The 16,541-nt window shown below is 35.9% G+C and overlaps 1 protein-coding gene across 1 annotated transcript in view; it reads right to left on the bottom strand.

The window, feature by feature from the left end:
- Positions 1 to 2,920: 2,920 nt before the first annotated feature.
- The window catches only part of MAN1A2 (mannosidase alpha class 1A member 2), a 144,953-nt gene continuing 131,332 nt past the window's right edge, over positions 2,921 to 16,541 (bottom strand). Inside the window, exon 13 of the mRNA XM_082616200.1 lies at positions 2,921 to 8,833. Within this exon, the coding sequence (XP_082472326.1) occupies positions 8,701 to 8,833 (133 nt within the window). The 3' untranslated portion in view covers positions 2,921 to 8,700. The remainder of the gene's footprint in view (positions 8,834 to 16,541) is intronic.

The raw sequence follows: 16,541 nt of genomic DNA, 5'->3' as shown, positions 1-16,541 counted from the left end.
TTAATTGATGAATGGATAAACAAAATATGTTATATCCATAGAAGTGAAATATTTTCAGCAATAAAAAGGAACATACTCTTGATACTTGCTACAGCACAGATACAGCTTGAAAACCCTATGTTAGGTTAAAGAAGCCAGATGCAAAAGACTGTATACATAGGATGCCATTTATATGAAATGTCCAGAAAAGGCAAATCTATAAGACAAAAGGCAGGTTGCCAAGGACTGGGACAGGAACAGAAACCATCTGCCAATGGGCATGCAGGATCTTTGTGGATTGTGGGAGGGTTGTGTAGCTCTATAAGCTTATTAAACATCACCGATATTCCCACTTACAATGGGAAAGTTTTATTTTATGTAAACCATACCTCAATAAAGTTAATTTTAAAAAGCAAATGGCAAACAGTAATTCTCTTATATCCTTGCCAAAGATAATTGCTGTTAACTTTCAGTGTATTTGTTGGTGTTGTGTATGTGTTTTAACAAAAAGTAACTTCTACTGTACAGTTTTTAAACTGATTAGTTCATATATATTAATATATTTGCATGTCACTAATAACAATAACAAAACTGGAGCTTCCCTGGTGGCGCAGTGGTTGAGAATCTGCCTGCTAATGCCGGGGACACGGGTTCGAGCCCTGGTCTGGGAGGATCCCACATGCCGTGGACCAACTAGGCCCATGAGCCACAACTACTGAGCCTGCGCGTCTGGAGCCTGTGCTCTGCAACGAGAGGCCACGATAGTGAGAAGCCCGCGCACCGCGATGGAGAGTGGCCCCCACTTGCCACAACTAGAGAAAGCCCTTGCACAGAAACGAAGACCCAACACAGCAAAAATAAATTAATTAAGTCCTACGCCCCAACATCTTCTAAAAATAAATAAATAAATAAATAAAATTTAAAAATAAAAAAATAACAAAACTGCATGAGACACTTCATGAAATCATGAATGATGAAACTGCAAAACCACTTCAGAGATCATCTAATGCCTTCACTTTATGCCCTTTTGTTTCAATTTCCTTATGTATAAAACAGGAGGTAGAACTACATAGTTTTCTTGGTTCTTTACTGCCTTTCCCCTCTTTATTAATTCTTTTCTATTTCTTTCAGAATTTTTACTCCAATCTGCTGCTAATGAAAATAATTTAAAAACAGCAACTATTTGCTGTTTGTGAGCTTATTTCAGTCCAGGTACATGGATTTTTTCTTATTTAGTTCTCCTAAAAAATCGGTATTATCTTCCTTTTACAGACAAAAAATTAAGATTTTCTTCGGGTTAAGAAATTGAAATTTTCTTGAGGGAAGGAGAGAATGGAGAATTATTGCTTAATGGTTACAGAGATTATTTGCAGTGATGAAAAAGTTTTGGAAATAGATAGTGGTGATGGTTGCACAACATTGTTAATGTAATTATTAATGCCACTGGGTTGTACACAAATATGGTTAAAATAGCAAATTTTAAGTTATATTTTATCACACAAAAAATTTAAGATATTTGTTAGGTCCGCTAACAAGGTACAGTCTCTCACCATCTGAACCCACAATCATTTTTTTTTTACAGCCTTACTGAGATACAATTGGCATAACATGATGTAAATTGAAGGTGTATATGATTTTATATATGTATGTATTATACAATGATTACAGTAAGGTTAGTTAACACATTCATCACCTCACATACAGTTTTTGGAGTGTGTATGGTGAGAACATTTAATACCTACTCTCTTAGCAACTTTCTAGTATACCATAGTGTTAACTATAGCCATTATGCTGCACATTGCATCCCTAGAACTTATCTTACAAATGGAAGTTTGTACCCTTTGACCAACATCTCCCCAACTTCCCCACCCACCAGCCCCTGGCAATCACCAATCTACTGTTTCTATGAACCCATACTCTTAACATGATTGCTATTTGCATGTTGACAGTGTTTTGTAACCCAATAAAATAATGAGGAAAATTTCAGATAACTGGCAGACAGAGGCCCAGATTTTATCATATTATAGTCACTCAGAGATCTTATTCTTTTATCTGGTCCTGTTTTAGTTGATTCTGAAAAGATAAGTCCATAATTAATTTTGATACATCTATAATTTAAATTTCCTAGTTTAAAATTTTGATCAAGTTAAAATCTACTGTGCTAGGAAGAAGTAGACCTCAATGATGTAAATTGGTTGTTATTTTGGGCTTTACTACTACCCTATTTGATGCTCCATGGGTACAGAGTTTTAAATATACTGTGCTTTACAGTATCAATAGATTAAACCAGTATCTATAGTTTAGCTGATCCTATTCCTCAAGCCCCTTAAGCCTATTTTTGCTCAAGAATCACTTAAGAATTCTTAGGGTCAGGTCAGATTTTAATGTGACAGAATGAGATCCAGTGATTAAGGCCATTTTAAAAAAATATTTATTTACTTATTATTTATTTGGCTGCACCAGGTGTTATTTGTGGCACTCAGGCTCCTTAGTTGCAGCATAAGAACTCTTAATTGCGGCATGCACGTGGGATCTAGTTCCCTGGCCAGGGATTGAACCTGGGTCCCCTGCATTGGGAGTGCAGAGTCCTATCCACTGTGCTACCAGGGAAGTCCCAAGGCAATTTTTAAGCTTGATGGTCTCAGAAGTTGGACTAGACTAGGTCTTAGAGATAACAGGCACAGTCATACTATAAGATTGTCGCACAGGCCTATAGTTTGTTTTCTTAAAATCAGATGGCATGAAAATTACCCTTTAAGTAATCTCTTCATCTTTCTATAACATCAAGGAATGTGAAGATTAGATGAACCAAAAGAAATACTGTCTGAACGTGGGAGACTGAAGATTACCAGTAAAAGCCAAAGTTGTTCTGAAAATAGGAAGATTGAACTGTATTGTCATCCTGGGTACAAATGAAAGCTAAACAGACTTTTCACTTAAAGAACATCTTTATTTAATCTTTAATATACAATTTACCTTTAATTTATAAAAATTACATATGGAGGACATAAATGGAAATCAGTTCAGGAGCGGCCAGTGGGTACCGATTTAGGAGGTTATACTTGCCCCTCTTATTAGTTTAGGGAAAAGTTATACCACTGAATTTGAGACCAGTAAGATTGAGGAACGGCATTTCAACTTCCAAATCCAGTATTAAAATTAGGGATGCTTTATTCAGTTAATCCAAACAAAAACTAATTTCTGTTTTCTAAAAAATAACTTTTCCCAAGAAGAGCTGAGCTTATCTCCATGGAGTTTTCTGGTATGCCATTTGCAGTAGAATTCTGTAGCATTCAAATTGTTTAAAATCCTCTGCATATTAACATATATGTATGTGGGTGTGTTTGTGTACTCACACTTAACGTTCACACTGAGCTGAAGCCATCTGTATAGTACACTGGACCTAGAAAGGTAGCTCATTTATAACACATGCTCCCCTATCACTCTGAGTACAGGCTTCCCCTCCTCTGGAATTTCCAAATGCAGTGAAATATTTGATAAACTTCTTTGTGAAAAAGCTATTATCAGGATGATTGGTGCATTGCAATGTACATACATACATACTAGCAATATGGTGTCGTGTAATTTCATGAGTTCTGCTGTGCTCAAAGTTTAAAATGGATTAGTTGTTAAACAGTTAAAAGGCTAAGGCTGAGGATGCTTTAATTTAAATATGATGCACACTGACATTCTGAAATAATGCTATTGACTTGAAAAGAATTTGAGGCAAGTGCAAGAAGAGGAAGGGGAACTCTTCTTTTGGATACATTTTTTCTCTGCACTCCTCAGATTTAGGCTGTTGTAGAGGTAATAAGGGCAGTACCTTTCTGCACTCTAAAAAAGTAACAGTGGTTGCCAAATGGCAACTGAGGCACATAACCCATTTTTCCTGTTGCTTAAAATTTTTCCAAGAGATTGGCTTCTTTAGCACAAAGGTCAGAAATTCTATCATATTCTTGTCATAGGGCTCTACGAGTATTCAAGTGGAGGAATTTTTGCAGCTCCAGCAATCCAGAGTCGTTGGTCCAAAGGTCAATGAGCAGGCAGAACTTGGAGCAAATATACTATTTTGACACCACAGAGACCCTTCCTTTTACACAGAGACTCTGAAATTGTGGCATTAAATGACAAGGCAAGGATAAGGGCTGATAGCATACCCCATGAACAAAAAAATGCCTCTTTCAAGATAGTTGTACCATATTGAAACCTGAACAGACTCCAGTAGAGTACAGCTGTTTTCAAGACAACAAAATATATAGCTTTAGGTTACACAAATACATACAATCATACATACACACATCTTTTTTTTGCTCTAAAAATGAATTATGTACTCAAAACACAGATAAAAGATGCATATCAAAGAATATAGGGTCTTATACAAATTTAAATTTGGATCAAGGGTTAACAACTATGATCCATGGGCCAAATCTAGCCCTCCATGTTTTTGTAAATAAAGTTTTATTGGAACACAGCCACACCCCTTCCTTTATATATTGTCTATACTTGTTTTCACAGTTCAACAGCAGAACTGAGTAGTAAAGATAGAGACTGCATGGCTCACAAAGCCTAAAATATTTATCATCTAGCCCTCTGGAGGAAGCTTGCTGATCCATTATAGATCATAAAGAGTGTGATCTGAACGAGCTGAAAGAACAGAAAATCATCTTCACCAATGTTCCTAAACCAAGTAAGTGCATTAAAATATCTCCAGATCATATTTGGTTCCTCAAATATTCTACTTAGAATTTGTGCAGCCAAAACGCGTTAACAACCATGTTTGTTAATTAGCAGACAGAGACAGTCTGCGTACAACTGTATTTATGTATGTATCTACATAAAGAGTGGATAAGATATGAGCTAGCCAATTTGAGGGTAAGGAAACCTAAAGAAAAATAAGAACTCAAAATACCATTACTAGGAACTGTTATTAGCAACTCATAAATATTTCAGTATATTTTTCTTTATATTTAACAGCATGGGACCATTACTAGGAACCATAGCAGAGCATGAACAATTCACAACTGTAAATTTTACCCATGAATTATGTGACAACATTTTTGAATATAAAATAATCAGCATTTCTATAAAACATTAACTTTTAATTATGTAATTAAAGTGATAATAGCAAAATAAGAATGTTTTTATTTCTAAAGTAGATATTTTAGTTAAAGTTGCATCAGAAATCAAGTATTTCTTTGACATTTTCCAAGAGACTTTAGTTATTAACTACAATTATAGCTGTTAGTATTATATAGTAACACATTGTTTAAAATATATTATAAACCATTTCTTTCCTTATTTAATTTAAATGAAATACAAAATTAAGGATTTTGTAACATGAATCATACTGGAAAACACTTAAAATGGTATGAACAACTCTTATACAGAAAATGCCACTGGAATCACAAAAAGTTCTAATACTTGAAAGTACCTAGCACAATGCTTGGCACATATTAGGTACCCTGTGTTTATTCACTCACCCTCTCATTCACTCACTCATTCATTCAAAGAAATCCAGGCCTAAGGAGAAACTGCATGATGAGAATGGCAAGCACGACCTTTTAGCAACAAATTTGTAGTTTTGACAAAGACTTTGGCAATGGAGAATGGAGATGAGAAGTTAATGATCAAAACTGCTTGGTTAAAATCTACCAAGTGAAGCCCTGGGTTGTCCTAGAGGACATAATAGAGAATCAGGGTCAATATTCCACAGAAGGAATATATTCCTTCAATATCCAGGTTTTGCTTTTACATATAAACATCTGCTCAAAGACAAGAATAAGTTGGTGTCAGAGAGACATAAAACAGCACATCTGTGCAACCCACGAGAAACTAAGAACCCTGTGACTGGGTACTTACTTTTCTGCACCAAGACTTCTTTTTGATTGGGACCACATTCTCTTGGTTTTAACAACTTTATACTGGTTTGAACCAAAAAGTATGATCCTAAAATTCTAAAAGAAAAATAAATATAAAAGGTAGAGGGGGTGTTCAGCATCTCTATTCTTTTTTCTCATATACCAAATGATCTATCTACTCTGCACATTTGTGCCAAAGGCACGAAGTAATGTGTCTGCTTTTGAGGAGGCACCTGGAAAGGAGCATTTCTGGGCTCTTTACAGGAGGTCTTATAAATGTAATGAGTATTTAACCTGAGTAATAAGGTCTACAAAATGCAAAGGACTGTAAAGGACAGAACAAAGTAAAGTATGTTCTTGGAAACTAGCAGAATATGGGATACTATGGAATAAGAATGGATCTTGGAGAAAATAATTTTTTTAATCTATAACAAAAATAAAACATGACACTGGCAAGTCATTTGTAGCTGACTTAAATTTAATTGCCTTTGGTATTCAGAGAAGAAAACAACAAAAAAAGGAAGCATACTCATAAGCGCTAGTCTTCTCACAAGGAAGGTAGGGAGATGATGAAGACGACTCTTCCTTTGTCCCCCTCAAGCTTTTTGCTTGTACCAGAACTGGCCATGCCTGTACACTTCTCTGCCTTTTCCCGAGCTCCAGTCATCCGAGAAACACAGAGCACTTGGGGCGGGGGTTCTATCTTTTCATTCCTTGAAAAGTTCTTGGGGAACCAAGAAGGCCCCTTTACTCAGCATTCTTCTAAACGAAGTGAGGGAGAGGGTTCATGGCCATTTCTACAGCTGTTCTGGGTCTTTTGCCAAGTCAAGTTTTTCATTCTTTTTAGTGACCCATAAGCGGGCTTCTGCTATTTTCAGGAGGAAAGCTAACATTTTTTGAGAACCAAATACTTTCCCCTTTCTCTTCTAAAGTTAGTCATCTACACTTCTCATTTAAAAATTTTAATTTTTTCAACTAGTAAAAGGTATTATAGTCTCAAAATATGTACTAATATTTAACTCTCCTAAAGATTTAAATAATGCAACGGGCTCTACATCCTTACTTTCTATGTATACTGAAAATCTTGAGGTGTTTATCATTTATGGATCATTTGCTGAACTGTGAGGACTGCTTCACTATGTGTGATATATAAGATGATCACCCTTAAAAAGTATTTAATTATATTAATTTATTAAATCTTTTTCCAATTTAAATCTATCACATGCTAATAAAAGAGTAAACAAAATAAGAAAATAAGCCTTCAGAACTCTAAGGTGGGCTTCCTGCACACTGTTTCATGAAATCTTCAAATTCAGAGTAAATACTAGACTAATAATACTACTCCCAACTATTACTGTCAATGGAAGCTGTCTGTATTAAAGGTAAGGAAGAAAAAGTGTCTTGCACTGTGACATAAATTTAAGGGACAAAATTTATTAAGTCTTAGGTATTTATCTTACAGTTCTTGATAAAATTTAAGTTATTCCCCTCCCAATATAGAGAAATCATAATTTCTTTAAAAAGAAATATCATTGCAAAATCTATTGATGGTAAGAGAAAGCCCCTTAGATATATCCCATGTTTAGTGTAATATCATTAATTATACCACACTTAATCACTAAAAATTATTTTGAAGCTATTCTGATTAATTCTTTGAATTTCTGTAAATACCCTTGGAGAAAAAAAAGTTGAATTTATTTTTTACATAAAATATTTGTGAAAAGCTCCCTCATCTAATGGGATAATAAAGGATCCCCTGTCCCAAAAATAGTTAAGGAAGTTTCACTATATTTTGTTTTTGATTTAGTAAATTGTAAAAGTAATTTGCCTCATCAAGGTAAATTCAGAGCTGCATGACAGTATAGTGAATTTTGCCAAGTCACATAAAGACAGTTGTAAATCGAGGGATTCTACTAAATTTATAATGAGGTTAAAGTAGATAAAATTTACTTGGTAGATTTGCTGCTTTGGAAAAATAATCTCCTACCAACAAAACCAAGGCTTTCTCTTAGGGCAGGTTTCAAGGCAACAAACTGCAGCATTTTCCCCACTTTTTGTCATGCTACCAACACTAGACTGAACAACATGCACAAAATCCCAAACCCAGGCTCGTAAGTAGTGGTTATGATAAATAGCAGTTTCAACAATTCCATATGGAGACAAAGACTTGAAGAGTATTCTTTGTGAGATCATGCCTCCAGAGAAAACAAATTTAATCAAGGAATTTCAATGGAATAGATAGACTGAGATTTGAAATGGTTGCCAGTCTGGTCATCTAATACGAAACTTGAAAATTCAGACAGGGATAGGTATTCTGTTTCCTTTTTGAGTCTTCTTGCTGCTGATGCAGTTACACTGTTCTTTTGTTCTTATTTATTTTAATTCATTCCGTTATTAAAAATGGAGAAAAAAGGAATAAACAATGTGTAAATATTTTGACTTGAGAGCTGCTCCACTTTGGGAGGAAACAAATATATAATTGGTTCCAAAGGCCATCTCCAACTCCTGCAAGGTGCTCCACATTCTTGGCTTATTCTCAGGAAATCTAGCCTCCAGATTCCAGGACTCTAAAAGCAATAAGCACTATCAGGCATAATTTCTCATGTGACCATCTTGTTAAGAATCAAAGCACATCAGGTCTCTGTCCTACACACACCAGAATATGTTTTGGTCAGGTATAAAATGGAATTATTTCAAAGTTGAAACATCTACAAGTTGAAAAGTCTTGCGGGGAATAGTCATGTTTCACCCTGCCATGTTGACTTAAGAGGTCCAGGTTTTCAAAAGGCCCCTCTCCAGACTAATTTCTGTAGTGGTCCATGTAAACAAAACACAGGTGAGAATGGTCTTTCTGGAGCTGCTTTCATCGAACAGCAGGATTTCTTGAAAGTGTGGTGTTGGCTAAATGTAACACAGGCAGAGGGTGAGCCTCTGTATTAAATACCCAGTGGTCTAAAGGTAAAAGGTCATCACTGGAGAACAGAAGATACAAGTATCTGAAAATAAAAGGGGAAAATGAGTTTCAATTAGAATTCAACAAGAAGATCAAGTGATCTCAGTTATAATGGCAGAGGACACCCATGACCTATTTTGAGCAGCTTTGATGAAAAACACACCAGAAAATGAACCTCATCCATTCAAATGATTAGAAACACAAAATATTCCAGAAGAGTGCATAAGAAAATCCAGTAAGATGAACTAGACCTTTGTAATAAGGCAGTTAAAAAGCAAATCCCATATACCTGCCTGAAACACATAAAACAACAAACTGTAAAATGGCATAAAACAAACCAATTCAGAATTTTTTAGAGACCATCTTTTAAAAATCAGATATAATATCAATCATTTGTTTTGGCAGCTTAGAGACCTCATAGTATAACTAGAAATTAATTAATCTATATTTATTAATAAACACTGAAGGAACAAGTAAAGCACATTATTTGGACACAGCAAGGACTTTCACATACTCCTAATACATTAGTTTTTGCAGTTCTTAGAGCAGGTGCTGAAAACTTAATTAAAGGTTTCAGAAACACTATGGATTTACAGGAGGTTTAATAATTAGTCTCTCTTAATAGGTAATAGCATTGTTTTTTCGGGTTTTTTTTGGCTGCACTGGGTCTTTGTTGCTGTGCACGGGCTTTCTCTGGTTGTGGCGAGCAGGGGCTGCTCTTTGTTGCGGTGTATGGGCTTCTCATTGTGGTGGTTTCTCTTTTTGTGGAGCATGGGCTCTAGGTGTGCAGGCTTCAGTAGTTGCAGCACGCGTGCTCAGTAGTTGCAGCGCATGGGCTCTAGGGCATGCGGGCTCCAGTAGTTGTGGCTTGCGGGCTCTAGAGCGCAGGCTCAGTTGCTCTGTGGCATATGGGATCTCCCCGGGCCAGGGCTCGAACCCATGTCCCCCGCATTGGCAGGCAAATTCTTAACCACTGCGCCACCAGAGAAGTCCAATAGGTAACAGCATTGTTTATATGAAGGCATATGTTTATACCTTTCCATAAACACTGCAGGCCACAGTGGTAACTTAGAAATTAAAAATGATAGTTTACAAAATGATTATTACCACTATAGGTAAGAATATTATATACTATAATTGGGCAAATTCTAATCTGAATTCTATTAGGGGGTCATCAAAGTAAGCTTAAAGAAACAGCTATACAGAATCAGGAAATCTGGGTTCAAACTCTTGATCTTAGCAATGGCTGGGCCTTACTAGGCTTTGGTGAAGAACCCCTTTACAATATTTTAGCTAAACTTACTTTATTTTAAAAATAGGCACATTAATACCTTTTCTGCTTACTGTTATAGTTCTGGATGACAGAGTAAAAACACAGCACTGGGGTAAAGGAGGGTTGCTTATCAACTTTATAACTGGTAAACCTGGAATGGAGAGTGACAGTGCTTCTAATTTCACTTTGATCCTAGACCTTGAGATCTGCTTGACTGATTTATTCACCAGGTTACAGGCAGAGAAGGTAGAACTGAAAAAAGACTTGGATGGACATAGCAAGAGACTCTGCTGGGTCAGCTTACTGTATGGAGATCAGAAGCACAAGCCCTTTGTGTTCTGGGCACAAATGTGTTCAGGAGAGCTATGTTCTGTGTAGTTCCATGTCTGTTGGTTAAATGTGGGCAAATGTATCAGGCTCATTCTAATCTCATCACTACTTGGGAGAGGAGTAAGTGAAGGAATAGAGAGAAAATGCAGTTTCCTGCAAAATGATTCCTTTCCATTGGGGATGCTATAGAAGTACCTCACATAAACACACAAGTTATAAAAATCAATAAGATAATAATTGTGTAAGTTTTAGATAACAGAAAGTGGTATTATTATTTTTAAACAATCATTAAAAAAATAATCTTAATACTACTGTAGTGGGTTGAACAGTCCCCACACCCCCCAATTCATGTCCATCTGGAGCCTCAGAATGTGACTTTATTTGGAAATAGGGTCTTTGGGGATATAATTAGTCAAGGATCTCAAGAGGAAATCATCCTGGATTTAGGATGGGCCCTAAATCCAACGACTTCTACCTTTACAAGAGAAAGGAGAGAGAGATTTGGACCCAGAGACATATAGGGATGAAAGTCATGTGAAGGCAGAGGCGAAGACTGAAGTTAAGCTCCCACCATCCAAGGAACACCTTCAGAAGAAAATGATTTCAGACTTCTGGCCTCCAGGGCTGTGAGAGAATAGAATTTCTGTAATGCCACCAAGTTTGTGGTAAGTTGTTATGGCAGCCCTAGGAAACTAATACAACTTCCATGTCTACCTCCTTAGGACACCTCTGGACCTTAAGTAGGGGTTTGGAATAAGACTAACTACTTCTTGGAGAGTCAAATAATCCCTAGAGAGCAGAGGCTAGACTATAGATATACAGATATATTTAAAAATTTATAACAAAATAAATGTTTAAAAGTACAGTAATATAGCTAAACAATTCATGTCAAGGACATGGTACACTACTACTGACTTAAATTTAAGATTTTTAACTTGGATTTTAAAAATAGAACAATTGGAGAAGTGTGATCTTTGCTGTGAAAGTTGAGGAAAGTCTAATCTAAATTAGCTATCAGACTACTAGAAGTTTTTTCCTCTAATAAGGATTTTTAAAAACTATAGCTCAAAGTTAGAGCTAATAGATGACAAATGGCATTGACAAAGGCCTGTAGGTATATAAAAAGGCGCTATTTAGTACTTCAGTTTTACTGGGTGTCTTGCTGACTTCTTAGAGCTATTTTTAAATGCTGCTCACATACATCTCTTTTCTCTTTCTCTTATCTACAAAGACAAGACATTCAGAGGAGGTGATGGTGCCAGAAGTCATCTCAACATAAGTGTTGGCAGTAACCACCAAATAGGAAAGTTTTACAGAAAGAACAGTCAACAAAATCTGAGAAGAAACATTTAAGTGTCTATGGAGAAATGGTAAGGCTAAAGGAACCAACTACCAAGCTAATATGTTCTTTACATAATCCTTTATGTTTACCAAATGAGCCTTGCCGACTTGTCTATTCTTTTTCACAACTAGCAGTGGCAATGTCCAGGGTATTACGGATAGATGTTACAATGTTAAAGGCTTGCATTAGGGACTACAAGTAACTCATAATAAAACCTCAGATTGTTTGAAAAATAATTTACTTAAACCTTCCATTTCATTTATACTCCTAATGTTTAAATAATGTCTTAGAATAGACTGGTTAGAAATCAAATTAAAGACACTCAGTGGTAATTATATTCTAAAAGATGATACATTAAAATATACAATTATTAACCTCTCCAAAAGATCTGCCCCTCTCTGCCTTTCCCCACATTTTTTCTCAAATCTTAAAGTTGTTTTTTGGCGGGAAAGGGTGGGGAAGAAAAAATATTGAAACAAATGTGGGTGTATTGTGGATTCAAATGCATTTTTTAAAAGATAAATTGAAGGAGGCAGAACATTTCTGGTATGCTTCAAAGGTTTAGGCTTTGTCATGAAACAAGGGGGCTGGGGAAAATTTATCTTCTTCTGCCTTTAGGGGTCAAATAATTTAGGATGACTTTCCTATAGGATAGAGGATACATAAACTATCAATACATAAACAGTTGGGGTTATCTCACATAACAAAAAGCCCAGAGGTAGATGGTAACAAAGGTTGGTTAATTCAGTGGTAAAACATTGTCAGATCTCTGGGTTTTTTAAGATTAATGAAAAAAGGTTAATGAAAAATTATTAAATTTTTCCTGGTGCCAAAAGACCTTATCCCTTTTTGCCTATTCTTAGGTCACTGCCTTGAGTCCCTTTGATATGTATGTAAAATCTTTTTTAAAGCTTCATAAACCTCTTGCCAGCTTTACAATCCAGGAATGTTTTTCTTAAAAGGCCTGGGAGCCATGCCTTTGAAATATAAACATCAAGGAAGACAGCATCCCAATCTCTCTATCACTGTGGGAGGTTAGCTTAGGTACCTTTCTCCAAGCTCTGATTACCCCTTTGTCATAAATACAGAAGTATTACTTTTCCACTGGATAAAGGCAATTAACACAGATGGCCACCCCAATCACCATGTGAATTTAGAATGTACTATGTATAGCAAATGGTGTTGTCAAGAAAGTACCCCTGATCCCTAAACTACGTGGGGGTTAATTCGAGTACAGTATCCCCGGGTCCTCTGTATTCCTAGTTCCTCCACATCCATGGATTCAACCAACCTTGGACTGTGTACTACTGTAGTACTGGATTGGCCAAAAAGGTTGTTCAGATTTTTCCATAATATGGCTCTAGGAGCGCTTAGTTGTCTTTAACTTCATTCAAAACAATTTTGTTAGATTGTATTGTGACAGCTGTCGTATCAGCGTACATTAAAAAAAAAACAACATCAAAATTGGTGATTTTTGTGTAGCCATTTTTATATTGAAGATTGAAGAAAAAAGCAACATTTTCGGCATATGCTTTATCATTTCAAGAAAGGTAAAAATGCAACTGAAACACAGAAAAAGATTTGTGCAGTGTATGGAGAAGGTGCTGTGACTGATCAAACATGTCAAAAACGGTTTGTGAAGTTTCATATTGGAGATTTCTTGCTGGATGATGCTCCATGGTTGGGTAGACCAGTTGAAGTTGATAACAATCAAATCGAGACACTAATTGAGATATAACAATCAAGGTTATACCACGCGGGAGATAGCCAACATACTAAAAATAGCCAAATCAAGTGTTGAAAATCATTTACACCAGCTTCGTTATGTTAATCACTTTGACGTCTGGGTTCCACATAAGTTAAGCGAAAAAAAACTTCTTGACCACATTTCCACATTTGATTATCTACTTAAACATCATGAAAATGTTCCATTTTTAAAACAAATTGTGATGGGAGATGAAAAGTGGATACTGTACAATAATGTGGAATGGAAGAGATCGTGGGACAAGCAAAATGAACCACCACCAACCACACCAAAGGCCAGCCTTCATCCAAAGAAGGTGATGTTGTGTATATGGTGGGATTGGAAGGGAACTCTATTATGAGCTCCTTCCGGAAAACCAAACTATTAATTCCAACAAGTACTGCTCCTAATTAGACCAACTGAAAGCAGCACTTGATGAAAAGCAACCGGAAGTAGTCAACAGAAAATGCACAGTCTTCCATCATGATAACCCAAGACTGCATATTTCTTTGATGACCAGGCAAAAACTGTTACAGCTTGGCTGGGAAGTTCTGATTCATCCATCATATTCACCAGACATTGCACCTTCCAATGTCCATTTATTTTGGTCTTTACAAATTATCTTAATGAAAAAAATTTCAATTCCCTGGAAGACTGTAAAACGCAACTGGAATAGTTCTTTGCTCAAAAAAAGATAAAAAGTTTTGGGAAGATGGAATTATGAAGCTGCCTGAAAAATGGCACAAGGTAGTGGAACAAAACAGTGAATACGTTGTTCAATAAAATTCTTGGTGAAAATGGAAACTGTCTTTTATTTTTACTTAAAAACCGAAGGAACTTTTTGGCCAGCCCGATATTTACTATTGATAAATAACCACGTATAAGTGAACTCATGCAGTTCAAACCTGTGTTGCTCAAGAGTCAACTGTAGGGCTTCCCTGGTGGCACAGTGGTTAAGAATCTACCTGTCAATGCAGGGGATACGGGTTTGAGCCCTGGTCCGGGAAGATCCCACATGCTGCAGAACAACTAAGCCCATGTGCCACAACTACTGAGCCTGTTCTCTAGAGCCCGTGAGCCATAACTACCGAAGCCTATGCGCCTAGAGCCCATGCTCCGCAACAAGCCACCACGATGAGTTAGCCCACACACTGAAGTGAAGAGTAGCCCCTGTTCACTGCAACTAGAGAAAGCCCGCATGCAGCAACAAAGACCCAACACAGCCAAAAATAAATAAATAAAAAATAAAGAAAGAAAACAAAAAGAGTCAATGTACTTTTACAGAAGGATAAATTATCATTTATCTTCAGAACAGGTATGTAACTGATATATCTGCCTGGTTATATAGAAAAGTAAGATTTCTTTCTGTCTTTGCAATCTGCCTGTGATGGAAACTGTAGTCTGGTTTAATGCTTATTCAACAATAAAAATGTTTTCTTTGTCTGCTACATTTGTAAAGGCAGGTGATTTTGTTTCTACTTTTTTCCCCAGTAATCAGAATCTCCATGATTTTCTTGACTTTCTCCTCAGAATTATAAGATGCTCCATGCATTGTATCTCCACACAAAAAGTCCAAACTCCAGAAATTAAAGAGACATCTTCAGGTGTGGGTAAATTCTGACATTCGAATAGGTGTGAAGTGGTATTGCACTGTAGCTTTAATTTATGCTAATGATGTTGAGCACTTTTTCATGAGCTTATTTGTCATCCTTCCCTCTTCTTTGAAGATATAAGTGACGTGTCTGTTAACTCTTTTGCCTGGTTTTAAACTGGTTGCATATTATCTTACTCTTGAGTTTTGAGTATTATATAACCTAGAAACAAGTCCTTTATCAGATATATACTTTGCAAAGATTCCAGTCTGTGACTTGACTTTTCATCATTTTACTTCCTTTCAAATGTCTTTCAAAGAGCTTATGTTTTTATTTTTTTAATGTTTATTTATTTTCTTATTAGTCATCCATTTTATACACATCAGTGTATACATGTCAATCCCAATCTCCCAATTCATCACACCACCACCACCCCCCGCCGCTTCCCCCCTTGGTGTCCATACGTTTGTTCCAAAGAGCTTATGTTTTTAAATTTTAGACCAATTGATCAATCTGTTCTTTTATGGATTATGCTTGGTATAATATCTAAGAAATCTTTGCCTAGTCAAAGGTCACAAAGATTTTCTCCTATGTTTTCTATTAAAAGTTGTATATTTTTAGGTTTTAAATTTAGGTCTATAATCCGTTTTGAGTTGATTTATATATATGCATACAGATAACACATATTTTTCTCAATCCAACTTTTCCCTTCTTTAAAATTATATATCTATTTTGTTGTGTTTCTCTCCATCATTCCTGAAAGAATATTAATATTGATTACAAAATCACATTTGTTGTAGTACCTTGATGTGATGTGTAATTTCTTTGGATCCTTGCAATCATTTAAAATAACAAGTTACTTTTCTCCCTTTGGGGCTCTCTCAGTCATATCTGTTTTCCTTTCACTACATTCCAGGGTAAGCTATAGGGGTTGGAGTTAAAGTACAGATGCTTTGGCATTTTATCTTACAATTCCCTTTGTAGCATGCCATTGATTCTCTAGTTTTTTACTGTGGTAAAAACACAGAACATAAAATTTACCAACTTAACCATTTTAAAATTCAGTGGTGCTATGTATATTCACATTATTGTGAAACATATCTCCAAAACTTTTTCATCTTGCAAAACTGAAACTCTATACCCTTTAAACAACAACTTCCCTTTTTCTCCTCCCCCAGCCCCTGATAACCACCTTTTACTTTCTTTTTCTATGAATCTGATTATAGATACTTCACGTAAGTGGAATCATAACAGTATTTGTCTTTTTGTGACTGGCTTATTTCACTTCACATAATATCCTCAATGTTCATCCATATTGTTGCTTCCCTGATTTTGATTCTAGAATCCTATCTCCCATTACTTTTACTAAATATTATTTAGTCAGGATAATTTTCTTACTGTATTTTTAAAGAAAGGTAGCAATTATTTTCTCAAGCCAGATCCCTCTTTTCATGAAGTGACTTTCTGCTT

This window comes from Mesoplodon mirus, assembly GCF_964341445.2.
Source record: "Mesoplodon mirus genome assembly, chromosome: 3".
In the NCBI taxonomy this organism is placed as follows: Eukaryota; Metazoa; Chordata; class Mammalia; order Artiodactyla; family Ziphiidae; genus Mesoplodon; species Mesoplodon mirus.
Note: the sequence above shows the minus strand (reverse complement) of the source record. Positions and strands in the feature narration are given on the sequence as shown.